At 29.9% G+C, this 21,494-nt stretch overlaps 1 protein-coding gene across 1 annotated transcript; it reads left to right on the forward strand.

Annotated features, from left to right (window-relative positions):
* Positions 1–9,926: 9,926 nt before the first annotated feature.
* LOC108562833 (T-box transcription factor TBX1-A) lies at positions 9,927–20,812 on the forward strand. The gene is made up of 8 exons (XM_017921302.1): positions 9,927–10,809; positions 12,830–12,956; positions 13,009–13,236; positions 13,300–13,456; positions 13,519–13,671; positions 13,733–13,800; positions 14,419–14,522; positions 20,158–20,812. The coding sequence occupies exons 1-8, from the start codon at positions 10,665–10,667 to the stop codon at positions 20,499–20,501; spliced, it is 1,326 nt and encodes a 441-aa protein (XP_017776791.1). The 5' UTR covers positions 9,927–10,664; the 3' UTR covers positions 20,502–20,812.
* The last annotated feature ends 682 nt before the right edge of the window (positions 20,813–21,494 follow it).

Raw genomic sequence — 21,494 nt, forward strand, 5'->3', positions numbered from 1 at the left:
ATTACTATAAATGTAATTTGATTGAGAATTATAGAAGAAATGTAATGTTATTTTTTTTTTAAGAAAACTATGTGAACTTATGTTTAGACTAAATTTAAATTTTAAAATTCATTAACTAACATATTTTCTTTTGCAAATAACAAAGAATAGTTTCTATTTTGTATCAAAAAGTAAATAACAAAAATTGAACAATTATTTCTAATTTTACATGAAAATCACATTTGTAATTATAAATTATAGCATAATAATGAAATTACGGACTTTTTTATATCCAAGCTTCGTTATGAGAGGTAGTGTTAACCTATATTACTATAAATGTAATTTGATTGAGAATTATAGAAGAAATGTAATGTTATTTTTTTTTAAGAAAACTATGTGAACTTATGTTTAGGCTAAATTTAAATTTTAAAATTCATTAACTAACATATTTTCTTTAGCAAATAACAAAGAATAAAGAACTCTTAAATTATTATCTTATTATTAGACAATCTATTGTCATTAAATGTGGTTTCTATTTTTTTATCAAAAAGTAAATAACAAACATTGAACATTTTGAACAATTATTTCTAATTTTACATCAAAATCACAATTGTAATTATAAATTATAGCATAATAATAAAATTACGGACTTTTTTATATCCAAGCTTCTTTATGAGAGGTAGCGTTAACCTATATTACTATAAATGTAATTTGATTGAGAATTATAGAAGAAATGTAATGTTATTTTTTTTAAGAAAACTATGTGAACTTATGTTTAGGCTAAATTTTAATTTTAAATTTCATTAACTAACATATTTTCTTTATCAAATAACAAAGAATAGTTTCTATTTTGTATCAAAAAGTAAATAACAAAAATTGAACATTTTTAACAATTATTTCTAATTTTACATCAAAATCACAATTGTAATTATAAATTATAGCATAATAATAAAATTACGGACTTTTTTATATCCAAGCTTCGTTATGAGAAGTAGCGTTAACCTATATTACTATAAATGTAATTTGATTGAGAATTATAGAAGAAATGTAATGTTATTTTTTTTTTAAGAAAACTATGTGAACTTATGTTTTAAATTTTAAATTTCATTAACTAACATATTTTCTTTATCAAATAACAAAGAATAAAGAACTCTTAAATTATTATCATTGTCATTAAATGTAGTTTATATTTTGTATCAAAAAGTAAATAACAAAAATTGAACATTTTGAACAATTATTTCTAATTTTACATGAAAATCAAAAATGTAATTATAAATTATAGCATAATAATAAAATTACGGACTTTTTTATATCCAAGCTTCGTTATGAGAGGTAGCGTTAACCTATATTACTATAAATGTAATTTGATTGAGAATTATAGAAGAAATGTAATGTTATTTTTTTTAAGAAAACTATGTGAACTTATGTTTAGGCTAAATTTAAATTTCATTAACTAACATATTTTCTTTATCAAATAACAAAGAATAAAGAACTTTTAATTTATTATCTTATTATTGATAATCTATTGTCATTAAATGTAGTTTCTATTTTGTATCAAAAAGTAAATAACAAAAATTGAACATTTTGAACAATTATTTCTAATTTTACATGAAAATCACAATTGTAATTATAAAATATAGCATAATAATGAAATTACGGACTTTTTTATATCCAAGCTTCGTTATGAGAAGTAGCGTTAACCTATATTACTATAAATGTAATTTGATTGAGAATTATAGAAGAAATGTAATGTTATTTTGTTTTTAAGAAAACTATGTGAACTTATGTTTAGGCAAAATTTAAATTTTAAATTTCATTAACTAACATATTTTCTTTATCAAATAACAAAGAATAAAGAACTCTTAAATTATTATCTTATTATTAGACAATCTATTGTCATTAAATGTGGTTTCTATTTTGTATCAAAAAGTAAATAACAAAAATTGAACATGTTGAACAATTATTTCTAATTTTACATGAAAATCACAATTGTAATTATAAATTATAGCATAATAATGAAATTATGAACTTCTGTTTAAGCTAAATTTAAATTTCATTAAGTAACATATTTTCTTTAGCAAATAACAAAGAATAAAGAACTCTTAAATTATTATATAATTATTATACAATCTATTGTCATTAAATGTAGTTTCTATTTTGTATCAAAAAGTAAATAACAAAAATTGAATATTTTTCAAAAAAAAAATTGGAATTTTACATCAAAGAAGTATTTGTAATTAAGATTTAAAGCATAATAATGTGAAGGCCGTTCGCGTTGCCTCGGATTGTTGTTCCATTGATGCACTCGAAGAACAGTCGACTATGTTTATTGTTTCTGGTAGCGTTTAGCCTCAATAATTCTTTCATCCGCTTCAGATTTCGTTGGTCCCCCGGGAAAGATTGATCGCCGGATTTTCCTGGAGGCCGTAAACGAATATTCCACTAATAATAATAACAATAATAAAAAAGAAATACTAAAGATCGCCTTCAAAGCCAGCCTTGTCTCTCTTTTCGAACACACGACTTCGAAATGATGGTTGGTATCTTGCGAATGAATGAGAAGAACGATGCTACTGGAAGTTTGGGAGACGGAATTGTGAGAGAGGCGAATGTTATTTCGGGTTCATCCAGTTGACAGACTAATAGATCTAGGAAGGAACACGCAGTTTTAAAAACTGTTAACACCCGTCGACGAATGCACACACATACACTTGCATATATATATACACATACATAAGTGTGTATATATATATAAATATGTGTGTGTAATGTACGGCAACCAAATGTCCGATGCTGCGTAGAGACAGGGATCTCTAAACACAAACAGATTTTCGTATCACGAAGCCAATGGATTGTGCAAAGGAATACAAAGGAAGTTCTGGATTGGTGGCCATTGATTCTCTGGCAACGTATCGGGATGTCTCTTTAAAAGGACGAGCGATCGCTGCGCAATGCAAATCACACCTGACCGATCTATTTTTAATGAAAACATTTTTTTCCTTCTCGTTCCTAACATTCACAATTTCGCCGATACATAATCTCTATTTGCTCACGATATTCGCATCTTCTAATAGATCCATAGTCAACTGTAAAGTTCACATAACATATTTTTGTTAATTAAAATGAATAACAATGTTTGCGACTCACGTTTCGGATAGATTTTATATAACATGTTATTCAAGTCAACAACCAAAAGCGATTGATTGATTCGTTCAAAAAGCATAGATACAAAACTTCAAATTACTTCATCCTATATGTATTTACGTTTTATTTTTATTATATTTGTATAATAATGAATGATTAAATGATGATGGAATGTAAAATAAAACTTTAGTAGAATAATAATTAAATAAAAAGATACTTTTTATACATTTGATTGTGTCTACTTTATTTTAATTTTATTGCTATTTTCGAGATTGACAAATAAAATATGAAGCCAGAAAATAGCAGATTTTAATGAAGAAATATCAAATAGTGCTGTGTCTATTTATATATAAAAAAGCAGCTAAAATTTGTAGCAATAATTACAAAAAATATTGAATCTAGTAATGCAGGTCATGTCAGCAAAGTTTTTGGAAAAAGGAGAATTTTTTCAAAGATTCTTGAAATTATTACAATAACTATATATTAGTAATATTTTGGCACTAGATAAGTAGATAATAACGACGGTGAGGGTGAATATGTCGACATCTTATCAACTTTACAATTGATTCAAATACGTTTTTACATTTTCTACACGCAATTTCTCCTGTAAAGAGCATGCAACAGCATGTAAAAAGTAAAACAAACTTTTCTTTGTTCAGCGAAATAACAACATAATCCATACTAATATGTGCGTAGATACATTACAAGAAAATATTGAATTATTCTAGAGTATTTTAGTACTAGAGTACAATATTTAATATAAAACACTTGTTTTTTAAATAACACCAATTACATTAATTTTCACTTACATTTTTGAGTTAAAAAACATTAATTTGATATCTAAACTATCCTAGATTAACTTAGAATATGATCTGATGGATTCTCTTCATTATTGGTTTGTTTGTTTCATTCTTGACTAATTTTTGGAGTCGTTTAACATAATTTTAGACAAATATGAATTTGGGACAGAGAATGTCTTTATTTTACTTCAATAATTTATATGTATTTTGTTACCTACTTATAGCAAATCCATATTAGTTCACTTAGATCAGGAGTTAAGGAACTTTTTTTTTACCTACTACTCATTGATTTGACATTTCAATCGTTTTGTTTTTATATTCAATACAGTGAAAAAATCTTGTTATGTGAAAGGTAGCAACTTTTTGAATGCTTAATATAAACAAATTTAAAATAATTTAAACGTCCTCATTACCTCCAAGATTTAATTTTTAAACAATTAAGAGAAATTTACCCCGATTAGCAGACCACTGATTTAGTAAACAAATGTATATTAAGAGTAAAGCAAAAACAGAACTTTCTATAACAATAATAAACATAAGTTATTACATATTTACACAAAAAAAGGCATTTGATAATATTCTTTTAAAATCTTGAAGTTTTGAAATTAAATTAGTTGGCATCTTTATTTATAATTGAGATATACGCTAGTGTTTAAAGTCTGCTGTATCTTTGAATTGTTTAGCCTTTTTATTATAGAAACAAATACAATAAATTATTTTGAATATTTGAAAATTATTGGAATAAAAGAAAACATTAATACCGCGGCTTCAATCAGTACGGATTGAAAAATTTTTTTTTCTCTGTTCGTGGTATATATTTTTAAGCGTATTAGACTAGTTTAAAACAGTGCGGGATATTGATGGAATCGATTACCCGCACTATGCGAAGTATTGTTGTACAGCCATATCTTTCCAATAGTTACTGTGAGGTTGTATTTTTACAACTATTCTTAAATTTATACAATTTTAAAGACAAAACAAAGAATTTTACATTAAACCATTTAATTAGAGTTATTGAATCGTTAATTAAACTTGATGAATAAACTAATCATTTGATTGTGGTAATTGAAAAAGAAATGAATATCAAAGAAAGTTGTTTATTCTAAATATATGATACAAAACATTATAAATCTTCTATTTTGATTCTAATTATTTCAAGCAAAACAAGAACATGCGCATAATTTTCCCATTTTCTCAACTTTCTAAACGTTAAACGTCTGCAGTGCAGAGTTCCACTCCATCAATTCATATAAATAATCATAATATTATGGTTTAATTATAACCTGTGGCCTCGGAAGTGAAATGGAATTCTCCTAGAACTGTAAGAAGAAAAAAAAAAAAGTATATGCAATAAGAATAAAAGAGAAAACAAAAATAGATTCTATTTTTTTTTATATATTTATTGTCGTTTCATCGTCAACTGTATATAGGATTTATTTATGTAATAATTTTTATTTTCGGGTGTGCGTAAGGGAGGGATGAAAGGTGCGTTGAAAGGCTGCGATGATGAACGAGGTGAGCGAAGACTGGTAGAATCACTGAACATTCCGTTGACGCGACCGAAAGAAGCTTTTTTTACACCAAAATATTCCCTCCGGAGAATCAAACACATCTGCACTATTTCCACTCTCATCGTCGCATACAATGAGTGAGTTAAATAATAACAAAATATGTTTAACTGCAATGGTTTAAATTAAAAAATGTTCGTGTGGACTAAAATGTAAAAATCTTTTATGTTGTCGCATATAAGATTTCACATTATCGAAAAGTTAAGCAACATGTATCAAAAGTATTACTTACATGGATGGATCAGCTAGGAAAATTCTCTGCAATCTCACGTGTTGTGCTATGACGATCTGAATTGATAAGGCCTTGATATGAGTTTCATCAACGATCTGGCGCATTTTTCAGTGAAAAATCACCAGAATGAAATTTGGCAAACCAATTTTGACACTGCCTTTCTTTCAAGGCTACATTTCTATATACAGTGTGTAACTTCTTGTATGCAAGAAATAATGCTATAAAATATACCTGAAATGCGCTTCTTGTTCTTCCATTTTTAAAATTGGGATAAAAACAAATCTAAATAACTAATTGACACATTTTTTTTAGTAAATTAAAGGTGGAAGTTCAAACAACAAGAAAACAATATGTTAGATGCTTTGAACGCGTTGACAAAACAAAAGCTAAGATCGAATGTGACAAAATCCGCTTTATTGACAACTTAATAGAATTTGAGTCTTAACAAGACTAATAGTTAACAATATGCAATTAATATTAATAAAAAATGTAATCCATGATCAAATTGAGTAAAATATCCAAAAATCACCAAAAAGTAACATAGTTTTATTAAAAAATTATATCATATTAACGTCTGTAATGTATTCCATAGAATTTCTTAAGAGAATCTTTGTTTTCAGCGGTAATAATACTGAATCGGGTTACATTTCTTCGTAGAGAAAATGAATGTTTTACATACATTTTAAAATATGAGTCCAAAGTTCATTGTTTGTACTTTCTTCTCTTTCATTTAACAATTGCCTATACGAAGTAAATGCATTTATTAATGATTGGTTAAATCCAAAATTAAGATTAACATTTTTTGGTAGTATCTTCTTTAATTTTGTCTACGTTGCTAATAAAAATCTTGTTCTAAAATACATCTCATCTTTCTAATTTTGAAGATATAATTTCTTTTTCTACCACAAGTTTATTATATCTTATTAATAATTATAATTAATAATTATCAAACATTGGCATTAAATTAATAGATAAAATATTATAAGAAGTGTTAAAATTAAACTTGAAGTGTTTGATCAATCTGAATTTTATTAAAATTGTCAACTTTAAAGTGAAAATATCTAAATTTCTTATGTTTTTAAGATGAAACGTATTTTTCTTTAGACTATAAATAATATAGCTAAATATTTAAATCCAAAAAGTAAGAAAGAAACGTAGGATTGAAAGCAAAGCAAAGCAAACAAAATCATTAATTTTAACACAAAACTATTGGACAAACTTGAAAGCTGGCCAAAATTAAATTCACTCGTTGAGGAAAGTGAAATTATGCTGTTGAGGTGTATTATTTTTTATTTTATGTTTAACATAAAACACGTAAACTAGACATGGTCATAAAATATGAAATTCTGATGAAAGTTTTAGCGCAAACATTTTGTACGGAGGTTTTACAACTATGTTAGATACGAACCGTTTTCTACCAAAGAAACGCAGTATGTCAACATGCTTTTATTTTTATTTTTCTTCTATTTGACATCGATACATACGATATTTGATTTTGAAACTTATACTTATTGTATTGCATATAAAATTGCTTTTTATTTTAATTATTATCTCACGATAGTTTCAAATTACTTTTTCTGATTCTTCTCTGCGCATTTTTTAGAAAAATATAAAAAATAATTTAAAAAAAATAACAGTTAAACATACATAAATAGAGAAAATTAAACGTATTTATATAACTATAATAAAATAAAAAATAATCCGCAGTTATAAAAGGCTATTGACCATTAAATTTTTTGTCCAATATTATACATATCATATGTAAATAATATTTCCCGGTGGATAGTTACCATTATGATGATTGGAACATTAATAATTATCTAAATCTATATACTAAATCTAGTGGTTTGCAACGCTTCAGCCTGTTTGTGGTTTCACTATTGTCGAGTAGGCCAATAACCAGAACATTAGTATGTGACTTCAGTCTATCTTGGTATCTACCACTAAATGTTGTTATTGTATCCTCGTCCATATCTATATGAAGATCTTCGTGTATTTGTTTATTCCTAACGAACCATAAAGCCCTAATAATATTTTTTAGGCATTTTGATTGGAACCTGTGTATAATTGATAATTCACCCCACAATTGAATACCATACGGGATTCAGTATTACTTTGTATATAAGTAATTTATTTTCCACTGATAATTCCGACTTTTTCCCTAGAAGCCAGTAGTTTTCTAAACTTTATTTCAAATTGCTTCCTCTTGGCCTGAATGTGATCTTTTCAGGTGAGTCTTCTGTCTAGATACATGCCTAGATATTTGACTTTTGTTGCTTTGAGCAGATCTGCTATTCTCCATTTTTTAAGCTATTCTTGTAGCTTATCTAAATTTACGTGTAGATATTCGGATTTTACTGCTGGATTTTACAAATATCTGCCGTGTATAAATAAACTAATTAAATATAAATAAACTAATTATTTCGATTTTTTTTTGTTTTCTGCAAATTCCAGGTTGGTCCATTTCGCGTTAGAAGAAAAGATGAAGATGATTCACGTTGCTTATATAATTTTCTTTGAATAAACTTAATACAGAAAACTTCTTTTCAGGAGGAACGCATTATTGTATTTTACATGAATTATAAAATTTTAATCTACTTTTTTCTTATACAGCGGAACCTCGCTTAACGACCACTTAACGAATAAAATGAATTGTAAGAAAAATGATTCGCTTAACGAGCGACGTTTCGCTGAACATCATTTTAAAAACTTGTGTACACATATTATGTGTATTTTTGAATATGTTTCACTATACGAATACAGTTTGGAACGTATTAAACTCTTTAAAAATAACTCTAACATTAAAATACTGAAAAACCATATTGAATTTATTAGACATGAACTTTCATAAATTTAAAATAAATAATCTCTAAATGCGCATAGATCAATTTAAAATTTTAGACCTAAATCAAAGTTTTAAATAAACTAGTAACAACAGAACTATAGGTATGATTAGAAAATAATCTTTAAACATCTTCTACATAAGGGTTCCAATTTCTGGTAAACGGTTAACCTAGCCAATATGATTATCAAAATTACCAGTAATTTTTGATAAGAAACCCATATTCCTTATCAAAAAATTGTTTTACTCAGAAATTGTAAATGTTGTTACTTACACATTTTACAATTATAAAACTAAAACGAGTGGAAAATTATTTCGTCGATTCCCTAAAATGTACATCTAAGATTAATTTAGGAAGAAATCTCATGTTTTTCAAAGCATGAAATTAATATTATTAATATGATTGCTACTTGTACAAATGGCTAAAAAAGCTGTAAGTGCATCTGATTATACATTATTTAATACCTATAGTACCCATAAATTAAATTGCTAAATTGTCTAATTTTACGTATTCTAGAATCTAGATCAATGTATATTCGGATATTGTCAATGTTTTGTACAATTTGAGGAAAATACTCTAGAATTTAGGAAAATACATCAATAAAATAATTCCGATTTATTTTAATTAAATTAATTAGTAAAGATGGTACAACTGCTGTTGAAATAAAGAAAATTCGAACAAAAACTTAGATTACTGCGTCAAATTCTCAGTCAAAACTGGATCTGAATCCAACTTATTTGGAGTTTATTATTATTAATTATTTATGTTTGCTTTTCTTTGTATATGTATATTATTAATGGATGAAACTTTTATTAAAATGATAGATTTGGATACCGAAATATTATTCAGAGGATCTAAGATCTATATGATGTAATTGGAGTATTAAAAGTTAGAATATTTTTGATTTTGTTTACATAAATTTGTGTATTTGTTGTAATAAATATAATTATATTGATCTATATATTTGTATTACACTTTAGAGGATAAAGTAACTGTAATATTGAAATATTTCAATGATAATGATCGATATCGATATTAATTAAAAATAATAATAAATAAACGTTCTTAGTCTATTGTTGTTGTGAATTATTACTTTGGATGTTTGTAATTTATTTTTTGGAGAAAAGGTAAAGAGAAAAATCGCCTCCGTCGGTGAACTGAGAAAGACGAAGTAGAAAAAAAACTACAGTTTATTTGTTTATTTTTCAGGCGTACCTACTTAAGTGTCTCCGGCTGAAGGAACGCCCTTAGCGACGCGTTGCACCAATGGAGATCGAGCGTCTCGACCCCGCCCTCCAGCGTCTTAAGTCACGGCGCTAACAGACAGGGCCGTGTAGATTTCAGTTTTCAGTCACTCAGCACGACGGGTCGGCGCGCCGCAATTTTTGCAACGATCGCGTTCCTGAAAAATACCCAAAACACACACGCACACGCAGAGATATAAAAAAAAGTATAAAATAAAAATCAAAGGCAGAAGATATCATCGTCCTGCTGTTGCGAGCAGCCGTAGACTCCTGAAGTGCAACCATCAATCCAGATCCGGAGCAGCTGAAAAGCCTAATGGAGGCGCTGAAAAGGCAATCGCCTTTGATTTATACTTAAGCGAATGCCGGACGGATTTGTGCGCCAAAATAAAATATTCGCGCAGATTTCGCCTGAAGTCCGCCCGACTTAAAGTCGCTTTCAGCGGAAGGTTAAAAGAAGATAGAAAGATAGAGAGTGGTTTTAATCTAAACATTAGATTTAGGAAGATCAACCGAGGACCCGGGCAGAGGCATGAGGGGCCGTCCTAAATGAGCGAAACGAGAGATTAGCACTTATGGAAAGTGTTGACAAGAAACGTTGGCGAATCTTGAGGCGCGCGAGCGATCAACATTTCACCAATCCGAATGCAATATAAACACCACCCAGAACTGAAAACAATCTGGCCCGTCTATTGAACCCGATCATCATCATCATCATCACAGTCATCAACATCGCCATCATCATTATCAACATAACAAATCGCGTGTGTCGTGTACGAATCTGAGTGATAAGAAAAGTGCGTTGTTTCGCAATAGATTCCATATATCTGTACTATATAATTAGTTGCATCAGAATGCACCATCACCAGCCGGAGTACAGCCAACCCCCTGCGGGTTTGGATGCAGCAGCCTCGACTATCCACCAAAGCGACTGTTGCTATCCAACGGAAGCCTGGAACTACAACAATTCTGGAGTCACTCCCATGAAGCAGATAGAAGGTAAAAATAAGTACGAACGACGACGAAGACGACTGCGACGACGCACTTAATTAGAATAATTAATTGCACGACCCGGCTAGGTACAAATTAGCCGAACACTGATTGATTTATTCCGCTATTAAAATTTTAACAAATTTAAGGGCATTCCGAGTACTGACAACTCATAATTATCAATCTAGATGTCTATTTTTTGATAATACCTCATTACAGCACATATTCAATTCTTCAAACCATTTCTTACTCAATTTTCAAAATTAAAAATATAGTTTAGTAATAATAAAAAACTTAATATATTCAGTTTCACAAAAGTAATGTTATTGTTCATTACAAACATATTATTTTTTCGTAACAACAGTTTATAATTTTTTCAAAAAATCAACGTTTTATAAAAAAAAAAATGAATCATTCTTCTATTTTCATAATCAACATTGCGATCCTCGTTTGTATAGTAATATACAACATATCCGTCAATTACGCACTAATCTCTATATAATTTATAAACATAACTGATAGATATTATGCTATGTTTTTTACATTTTTTTAATTAGGGTAAACTGATGAAAACAGCATATAGATTCCTTCCTATTCTAAATCAACTTTAAATATTCATATTTTCTTATATAACACAGATTACCATATTTTAAGAATACGAGTACAATTCAATCCAGTCATTTAGTCTGCACAAATAATCTATTTTTTTTTTAAATCAAGAATGTTAAATGTGTTCAAAAGTTAAGTAGTTTTTCACGCATTCTATTTCAAGAACCTAGCGTTAAGATTTGTTACTAACTACCAAATCTTCTTTCTTTTACCATGGTTCCATACAATACTTGCGCATCATTCGAATTAGGCGTTTTTTTTTTTTAAATTTAAATTTTACATTAAATATCATGAACTGAAATTCATCATATTTTTAGATGTATTACATAAACTTGATAAGCGCCATTCAAATGTATATGTTATTTTCGACCGAATACTTTTTCATATTTATATATATATTTAGAAATTTTTGCTACAGATTCTTTTGTTGGCAATTTACTCGGAATCGAGCAATTTACGATCGTACTCGTAAGATGGACGATTTATTGTATAACCAATTCACTGCAAACGAAGAAAAAAAAAATATGTAATATTCTCAAAATATCTCTCGTTTCTCATCTCCGTCGGATCATTAATAATTATAACAAAATTTTCTGTTCCATAAATAAAGCTATTATTAAAACTGCCATTTTTTTTTTAAATTAATCGTCTTCATCGGAATTTAAGATTAATTTTCAGTTTATTTAATTTGTTTCTGCTTAATACAATTTCTGCAATTGTAAATATTGTAAAAAAAATAATAGTTTTGGACATCTGTAAGTAATGAGGATATAATTCAAGAGAAAAAGCAGTTTTTTATTTAAGATAATTCGTAACTGTCAACATTTTAATCTAGTGTTCTTAAAATGTGCATGTGCTGTAAATAAAATGTATGGAATGTGGAGATAATCATAGGTGATGATAAACTGTCAGCATGTTCAGAACTGTGTATTAAAAATGGCGACAGTTTGTGTAACATACAATTAACTTTCGTGAATTATCTTACTATATAGTAAGCGGATGTGGATTACTATAATTAACTGTTGTGTCATTTGATTGGTCAAAACTAGTGATGTCAGAAATATATTGTAATATTTCGCACGATCATAATCCATGACCTACTCTGATCCGTCGGTGCAGTTGATTTGGAATGTCGCGTCTTAGTCGTGTCGCAGCTAATTCCTACATATTAGTGGCATGTTAGAACTGTGGCGCTCTGGAATTTGAGATTCCGTTTGGTGATTTAGTACCTCCGGAGGCCCTCCCAAATCGTTCCCGTTCGGGGACCAAAAGCCATCCATCTTATCCCGTTCCCCGACGGCATTCTTCCTTCTGCCACATACTTTTTGCTCCGCTTCCCAGACCACTATTCCGCTACAAATAGCCAAACGATTGTTGCTTTTCTCCTCTTCGTTTTCTGATTCCCCTGAATATTTCACAGCCTGCCTTCAAATTGCCAGCAAGGATCGCAGGGCCTACTCCCCGTTAAGCCACGCCGATTCCGCCATCCTCGAAGACACAGAGGACAATAACAATAGGACGAATAAAGGCAAAAACCAGCATTCCAAGTAAGCCTAACAACTGTTATGGTTATGAGTGTTATTAAAAATTTGCATTTAGCATTTCTTCGAGTCCAGCTTTAAACGCGGCTAATGCCATACTGGAGATGAAGCCGCTATGGGATGAGTTTCACACTTTGGGAACGGAAATGATCGTGACTAAAGCGGGACGACGGATGTTCCCCACGTTTCAGGTCAGATTGTGCGGATTGGATCCGATGGCAGAGTATATGCTTATGATGGACTTTGTTCCCGTCGACGACAAGCGTTACAGATATGCTTTCCACAGGTAATTGCAGATTGAAACCCATTTCAGATTAGGTTTTTTTTTAAATTTTCGGTGCTACTTCAGTTCCAGTTGGGTCGTAGCCGGAAAAGCGGATCCCGTTTCACCGCCGAGGATCCACGTGCATCCAGACAGTCCCGCTACCGGGTCTCAATGGATGAAACAGGTCATCAGCTTCGACAAACTGAAGCTAACAAACAACCAAATGGACGATAACGGACATGTAATTATCTCATTTACATTACCTGATCAATTAACAATTATATAATCATTTGCATTACACAGATCATCTTAAATTCGATGCATCGCTATCAACCAAGATTCCACGTGGTTTTCCTTCCACCAAAAAATTGCCAAGAGGAAACGGATAACAATTTCAAAACCTTCGTTTTCACCGAAACCGCCTTCACAGCTGTCACCGCTTACCAGAATCACAGGGTGCGTCTCCTATATATATATATATTTTCTTTTATAACTTCATCTTATCAAATGTCAACAGATAACTCAATTGAAGATTGCGAGCAACCCATTTGCCAAAGGTTTCCGAGATTGCGATCCAGACGACGGGTGAGTCATTTTTTCTATTGTGACACATGTCTCGTTCCGAAATTATGATTAATATACTCACGATCACCAAAAATTTGTCGCATATTTGACATAATCAATTGCCTTTCCGATACGCAACGTTTCAATAATGTACAAATACGTGCTGTCATAACTGTGACAAGTTCGACGTTGCTCGAAAATGATAACTTCAAAAGAGTGATCACTTTAAAACTGAAATTTCTGTGGTGCACATGTGTAGAAATGCGAGAGGATATAATTAAGCTATGTGACCTGAAAAACTGTTTCGGGTTGTGGGTAGGTAATATTAATGTAAAATTAATGGGAATAATTGCGGCGGCGGCGTTTTGTGTGCGCGTTTCGGGATTGGCCGATGGGGCGAAATTAATTTATCTGGTGCGTTTCGTTAATTTATACGGTGCGGGGCGTCGAGACGCGCGGCGTCGCTACATTTTCTAAATTTAAGCGGTTTCACGTGTGCCGCCGCCAACGAATTTAATTGTATTTATGGGGACGTTATTCGGAATTATTTGACACCGCGTCCTATAACGCGAGCATTCTTCTTCCTGCTCTTCTTTATTATTATTTTATTTAGACGTTTGTGTTTCTCTCTTTCTCCAGGGATGTTAATTTGGTGCAGCAGCAGCAACAACAACAACAACAGCAGCACCAACAAAGTAGTCCAAAAGCAAAGACTCCCAGAACGACACCTACTTTAACGAAAGGTAAGAATTTTTTTTTAATTCTTAATTTAATATAAAACACAACAAAAACAGAATATATTTATAAAAAATAAATAAAGTGAGCATCCCAAAAATATTAAGTAAAATCTAATTAAAAATTATTTTTTGGATCACATTACACATTTTTCGTCTTGTAGTTCGAGTTATATACATACAAACTGTACTACATTTCACGTTTTTTGTCAAATGTTATTTTTTACAATTAAAATTGAAATTGCATCTGCTGCTAAAAGAAATTGCCACAACTTGCGGAAATTGTATCAGATAGTTAATTTGATGATATAGATGGATTGCTACTTGACAAACCTCTTAAGGATGATACATAATAATGCTCCTCCTGATCAACTAGAAGAAAACATAGAAATGATGTAGAATAGACCAGGAAACATTATGATTCAGATTTTTTTCTTAAATTTTTAAACCAAAAACTTCAGGCTCATTTCAAGTTTAATACAAAAAAATGCTTCAACTAGCAAATTGTTAAACCATTTGTTTTACACATGATCTTCTTATAGGTAAAGTTAGGCAGTTTAAACGTTTTTTTGATGTCAAGCAACAATCTTCTAATTTTTATATAGACATTATATATTTTTATACATCCGCCTTCTTGAAGATTGATGAATAACAATTTATCAGAAATCACTTTGCTAATTTATTTTTTGTCAACTAGAATTACTTTTTTTTATGCAATCAAAACACGAAACAATGTTATTGCAAGAAGTGCCATTGAGACTGTATATTTTTGGAATTAGGAAGTAAACAAGTTCAATAAATGGGTGTGATGGGTGAGGAATATATTTGTAATAATTATGTATTCGAAGTGCACCAATGCCGTTTCGTGACTAAATTAATACTTTCCGCGTTGTACGGCATTCCTAATACGCATACTACTACTGCCATTTAATTTATTCCCAAATGTAGAGTGTAGAAATAAAAACTGGCACAACCATTATGCGCAATCTAATAAAGTGGAATGTGATTTGCACATTGTCCACATTATTTCAACTTTACATATTCTCACGTATTTAGAATTCTTTGTTAATACAAGAGTTTTTGTTTTATTATAATTATAATTCAGTTAAAATTTGATATTTTATGAAAATATAAACAATTTATTTATTATATATATATAGAAATGATGGCGAAAACATTGCGGTCAATAATGTTTTATATGTATATCAACTCAATGCAACTAACGCTAATTTTGATTAATTTAATACACCTCCAAACAATGTTAATCCAGGACCCCAATTAGTGTTTATCGTGGGCCCAAGTAGTGTTAGTTGAGGGCTCCAATTAGTTTTTCTCGTGGGCCCAAATAGTGTTAGTAGAAGGCCCCAATTAGTGTTTGTCGTGGGCCCGAACAGTGTTAGTTTCCCGAACATTGTTATCCATGTGTTTTTTAAAAAAATTAATACAAAACCCTGAAATAGAACTATCATAGAGATCTGTATGTAAGAATATGTGCATAACAAAATATGTTTTCTTTATTATTAAAAAAACAGTATTTATTGAGCACACATGGAGGTTGGGGACCACAGCGGTAAACCATTTCCATTTTCAAATTTGATGGATAAAAAAATAAAAGTAATATTTCTGCATTTCAATCCGTTTTATTTTTATTTGTGCATAGAAATAACATACATTTTTATTTAGAATTCAATTTATATACTTTTTAACACGATATTCTATTTGTGATACAAATTTCAGGGAAAAAACATAAATAATGAAGAATAATCAACTTTCAAAATTATATATTAAATATGAATTAACAAATTGCATAATCTGATGGTTGAGTATAGTATTTTTACACATATTAACGTCTATTTAGCAAAATTGTCTGATAAAAAAATGATTGTTTTTATTATCATGGAAAATTATTGACGCCTTGTTTAGAAGAAGGCATAATTCTTTGTAAATCTATTATTTCATGATCTTTTCTCTATTTAATTATTATAATTGTGAATGTAAATGTATTATTTGATTGTTTACAATGATGTATGATTCAGACATTGAATGAATATATTTGATGTTTTATAATTAGGAAAAGTTAAATAAATTTCAAATTTTCATGTTCAAAAATTATTATTTTTATTGTCTTTCAAAATATGTTAAACGTATAAGTGAAGCAATATTTTAACGTATATGTTAAAATCAATATACATTTGATTATTTATTCTCTACAAGTTCTAAAAATAATCATTTAAACGGTGTTTAAATTGAAAATGTTTCATACATAGGTCATTGTTGGGCTATTCTAGATTCTGTTGCAATCTGACTTTTTCCAAAGCGCACGTGTTTCCAGTATTTGTAATTTTTTTATCGGCAAAAAAAAAATTTGGGCCAAGACTAATTACCAAGACTAAGGATGGTCAGATCATAAACGTATTTGAGTGAATCGGAAAGAAGTATTAAGAGGAAGTCAAGAGAAGAAGAAAAAAAAAACTTAATTTTTCAGTGGATTGTGTGTATCTGTATCGTAGTGTTTATAAGAAGTGTGTGTGTCTGTATTTTGGTGTGTGTGTGTGTGTTTTTTTCGTCTTTAATTTTATGTGGGATGTTCTTTGGAAGTTTGTTTGAGTAGTTTAAATGAAGTGTGGCTGTTTGGATTATATTTTCGAAATGAATTTACGCCGTCGGACGTAAACGTCGTTGGCGCGTCGTTAATCGCGGGGGTGGGGACGCGGGGGTTGCGGCGTCTCGCTCTTAAAAACGGTGGATTTATGTTGTCGGAAGGAGAGGGAACGTGCGTACAAACCTAGGTTGGTTTCGAGGGGGGCGGCCATCTGCTGCCGCCGATCTGTAAACATTGGACGGGAGAGGAAAAAAAAATAACGATACTACTTTGCGGTTTGTTTAGAACAGCCTCCTCCGACAAACAGCCAGTAAATTCTTTACACGCACGTACACATAAAACAAAAAAAAAATAAAACAAAAATGTAGGATACCAAAGACAGCGACAGCTATATCAGAGATAATTTCATTAAAACTTTACATATTTTGTTATTCTATCAAAGTAAATTAATTTATTTATTTTCAATGTGTTAGAAACATATCTTCATTGTTTTGCATTCTACATAAAGAATGCAAAATTGGATTTCTGTAAATTACACCAAAATTTTTTAACGAATTTTAATGTAAAAATCAAAGTTTTTCAACAAGTTTACATGAAATAAAATAAAAGTAAATTAAATTATTTATTTAACAAAAAAATTGTTTGATTACATTAAAATATCCGTAATTTATATTAAATATCAAACAAGAAATTTATTTTCAAACATCACTATTAATATGTATAGTACTTACAGAAATTGACTATGAATAAGGGTGCTTATTATATAATTGGTTTCATAATTTCGGGTTACTTTGGAAAGCATCATCATCATATTATAATTTTCTTTTTTATCTATCCGATTGTCCTGAAAGTTTGTGTCGATTTTCGCTAAATATCGATGTTTAAATATGAAGTGAGATTTCAACCGTATTTAAAAAAAAGGAAGATTTGGATCAAATGAAACTGACACATTTAGTAAAGATTGAAGAAAACAAAGGACATTTTAGACTTTTATACTTTCACTACAGCAATAATTAAGATATATTTTGCTTACGGAGGAATTGCTGTAGCTAAATGAACTTTATTATCATAATTCTCCAAATTTAGAGCTGATGATTTCAGCCTTAAAGTAATTCTGCTAGTAATAATGATGATATCAAGACATTGATCGATAATCAACCGTTAAGATATAATGGTTTTGCACAATTTAATGGACAAAAACACGGCAAAATTAGCCCTTATATATCTTTTATTACTCAACAAAAATTGTTGGAGACAATGCACTTTCCGATTTACACATTTTTTTTTTTTTTTTTGACGAAAAACCAAATACAGAGGAGATGTAATGTTTAAGTTGCTTGAAAGATTATGAAAGGTCAAAGATCAAAAAATCAAACATTTTTATATAAAAGTTTTAATTCTTAATTTTCGTGAATCACCCATTATTGCAACCTTTCTTGTAACTAGTGAAATAAAAGCAAAAAAAATGACAATCTTCTATGAAATATCATAACGGTATATTCAGTCTGTGTGTTTTAATCGAGTAAAATAAAAATAAATTCTAAAAAATTAGGATACAAAATTATGTACAGTTCATTTTTCCCTGTATACAGTCAAGTCTATTTTTATACGATTTTAAAGACCTCCATTTGTCCGATTTCATTCATTAAAAGAATTTATTCAAAATAATATGTATGGATTCAACTAAGGTCTGTTAAGTTTCATTTTTATTATGATTTCCAAATTTTTAGACCATTTTTCTGTTCAACTTAAAAATTATATCACAAGAACAAATATATATTTTTATTGAAAATTATATTAGACTTTCATCAAACATCAATTTCTTACAGTATTAATAGCAAAATTAAATCATTAATTAGTTTTTGTATTAATAGTTCTTTTTTTGTAGCCTGTGAAATTTATAATGTACAGTGGACCCTCGCTTAACGAGCAAAATGAATTATAAGAAATATGACTCGCTTAACGAGCGACGTTTCGCATAACGAGTGACGATGAGAAGAGAAGTCCCGGATTGCGCGCCTTCTACATCATTTTTACAACTTGTGTACACATATTATTTGTATTTTTTAATATATTAACAATCTTCGATTTTCTTTGAAAAGCAAAATCATGAAAAATCAAGACCAAGTTATACTTTTTTTGTCCGGCATGGAACGCATTATCGTAATTTACATTAGTTTATATGGGAAAACGTATTTCAGCATAGGAGTAAAAATCCAGAAATTTTTGAACGGATTTTGAATAGTTTCTAACTATAATTGAACAACAATATTTCTAGTACTGAAACAAATATTTTCAACATGAAACTTTATTGTTAATTTAAAAAATTGTTGTTGAAAATAATCAGAAGTTTAATTAACCTTTGATTTACCTATATTATGGTCGCTGATGTTCACTAAAAGATGCCATATCAACACTGAAAGTAGAATAAATAAAATAATTTTAATGAAACCAAATGTCATCAAAGTTTAAAAGTTACATCATTAAATAGGCAGTTTGTGTATAGAATAAATATTTTTATTAAATAATAGAACAAAAATATTAAATGAAATCATTCGGAGGTTTGTTGTGTTTGATCGTCAACGAAAATTTCAAAAAAGAAAAAAACAACTCTGAGCGAAATGACTTTCCTTTGAAGTGACTAGATTTGTTTGTGTATATTATTTCTGTCATCTTATTTTGATTCCCACGTTCGAGACACGCCTTTGGCGAAGAGCATAAAGCAAAGACGCGAGGTCGAGCTTTCAGGATCATTTATAATTAATCCTTGCGGAACGAGGAGACTCTTTGATTGATCGACCCCGAGCTTGTGTTTTTCGCTCTTTTGTGTAAACAGATAATAAAAAAGGCGGCGGATCCACCGAACTTTATTTTCTACAAAAAAAAAAAATTGATAGTTTATTTACATCTTACGCTCCGACTCTACCACACTTTTTTTTTCCCCCGCTATATCTTTCTCTGTCGGATATAAATGTGAGTGTGTTTAAAGTCTGGTTAGTGTTTGGAGGGGCTTTGGAAATAACTTTCTCTGTTTGTCTGCAGATGATGAGGTCCCTATTCAGATCCAGCACCAGCAGCAACATCATCAGCAGCAAACGCAACAGCAACAGCAGCAACATCCACAAACACAGGATCCGAACCGGTACGCTCCTTCGCTACTGAATCCTCTGGGGACGATTTCGCAGCCGTATTCTGGGGAGCTGTGCAACTACGGCCCAGTTTATCATCCCCACAACCTTCTGCACAGCTACAATCCGGTTTATGGAAACGACAAGACGCTGAGGATGAACCAGTTCGGAAGGAGCGTTTACTCCAACTATCCGCACAGTTTCTACGGTGGAAACAATTTGCGCGGTACCCAAAACGGATACGACTTCAACAGATAACGACCATCCGGAATCACAGAACTGAACCAATTGGTGCCTTCTATTAATATTATAATTTTTTTTTTTTTTGCAACAATTTTCAAATAGAGTTAACTTATTCATTCTCTGAATGTAGCCGCAAATCACCTCATTCACAATCAAGTATTTCGTTTCCATGGACGACTGAAACAAAAAGCTTTTTCATCATTGCCTTCTTGATTATCCGAAATAACCTTAGATTAAACCTAAAAGAGAGAAAGAGATGAACTTTACATTATATTACCTAGACTTAGCGGAAAGAGAAATAATATATTTATTAAACGGAATATTTTTTATTTACCGAGATGCCAAAAAATTAGTCGCATTAAGCAATTACTATTATATAGAAAAGTGTATTTATATAAAGATATTATACATATAATATATATAAATTATATAATTTTTTTTTTTTCAAAATATATTTTATTTATAATTTACCTGAAAAAATATAGTTGTTATGAAATTATTTATTTACAATATTCCCTAATCCCACTTACGTATTAAATAAAAACAAGGTTCAAAGGTAGGTTCGTTTTAACAAAATCATTACAATAATATTACTATAGTGTGTTTTTTTCTGTAGTAGAAAGTTCAGATTGAATCGATTCCAAAACAACTAAAAATTATTCTCAGCGTTAAAGAATGCTGTAATTCGATTAAGGAAAATAATGTTCCAGAGCTGTAAATGGTCGGTGTCATATTTCTAGAAATAACGACTGAAGAACAAGAAACTTTAGTACAGAATTAACAAGTCACGAGCAATTTTAATCAAGTAATTAATGTGGGATACAAATTAATCCCAACTCCAAGTAATAATACTATAGTGTATATTTTGCTGTAGTAGAAACTTCAGATTGAATCGATTGCAAAACAACTAAAATTTATTCTCAGCGTCAAAGAATGCTGTAATTCGACTAAGGAAAATAATGTTCCAGAGCTGGAAATGGTCGGTGTCATATTTGTTCTAGAAATGAT

This window comes from Nicrophorus vespilloides, unplaced genomic scaffold, assembly GCF_001412225.1.
Source record: "Nicrophorus vespilloides isolate i.1.1-1 unplaced genomic scaffold, Nicve_v1.0, whole genome shotgun sequence".
Lineage (NCBI taxonomy): Eukaryota > Metazoa > Arthropoda > Insecta > Coleoptera > Silphidae > Nicrophorus > Nicrophorus vespilloides.

Excerpts from the sequence above, each read along its gene's own strand:
- LOC108562833 (XM_017921302.1), top strand. The coding sequence starts at position 10,665 with ATGCACCATCACCAGCCGGAGTACAGCCAACCCCCTGCGGGTTTGGAT. Across the intron at positions 13,237-13,299 it reads TACAGATATGCTTTCCACAG|TTCCAGTTGGGTCGTAGCCG; the intron begins GTAATTGCAGAT and ends GTGCTACTTCAG. Across the intron at positions 13,801-14,418 it reads GATTGCGATCCAGACGACGG|GGATGTTAATTTGGTGCAGC; the intron begins GTGAGTCATTTT and ends CTCTTTCTCCAG.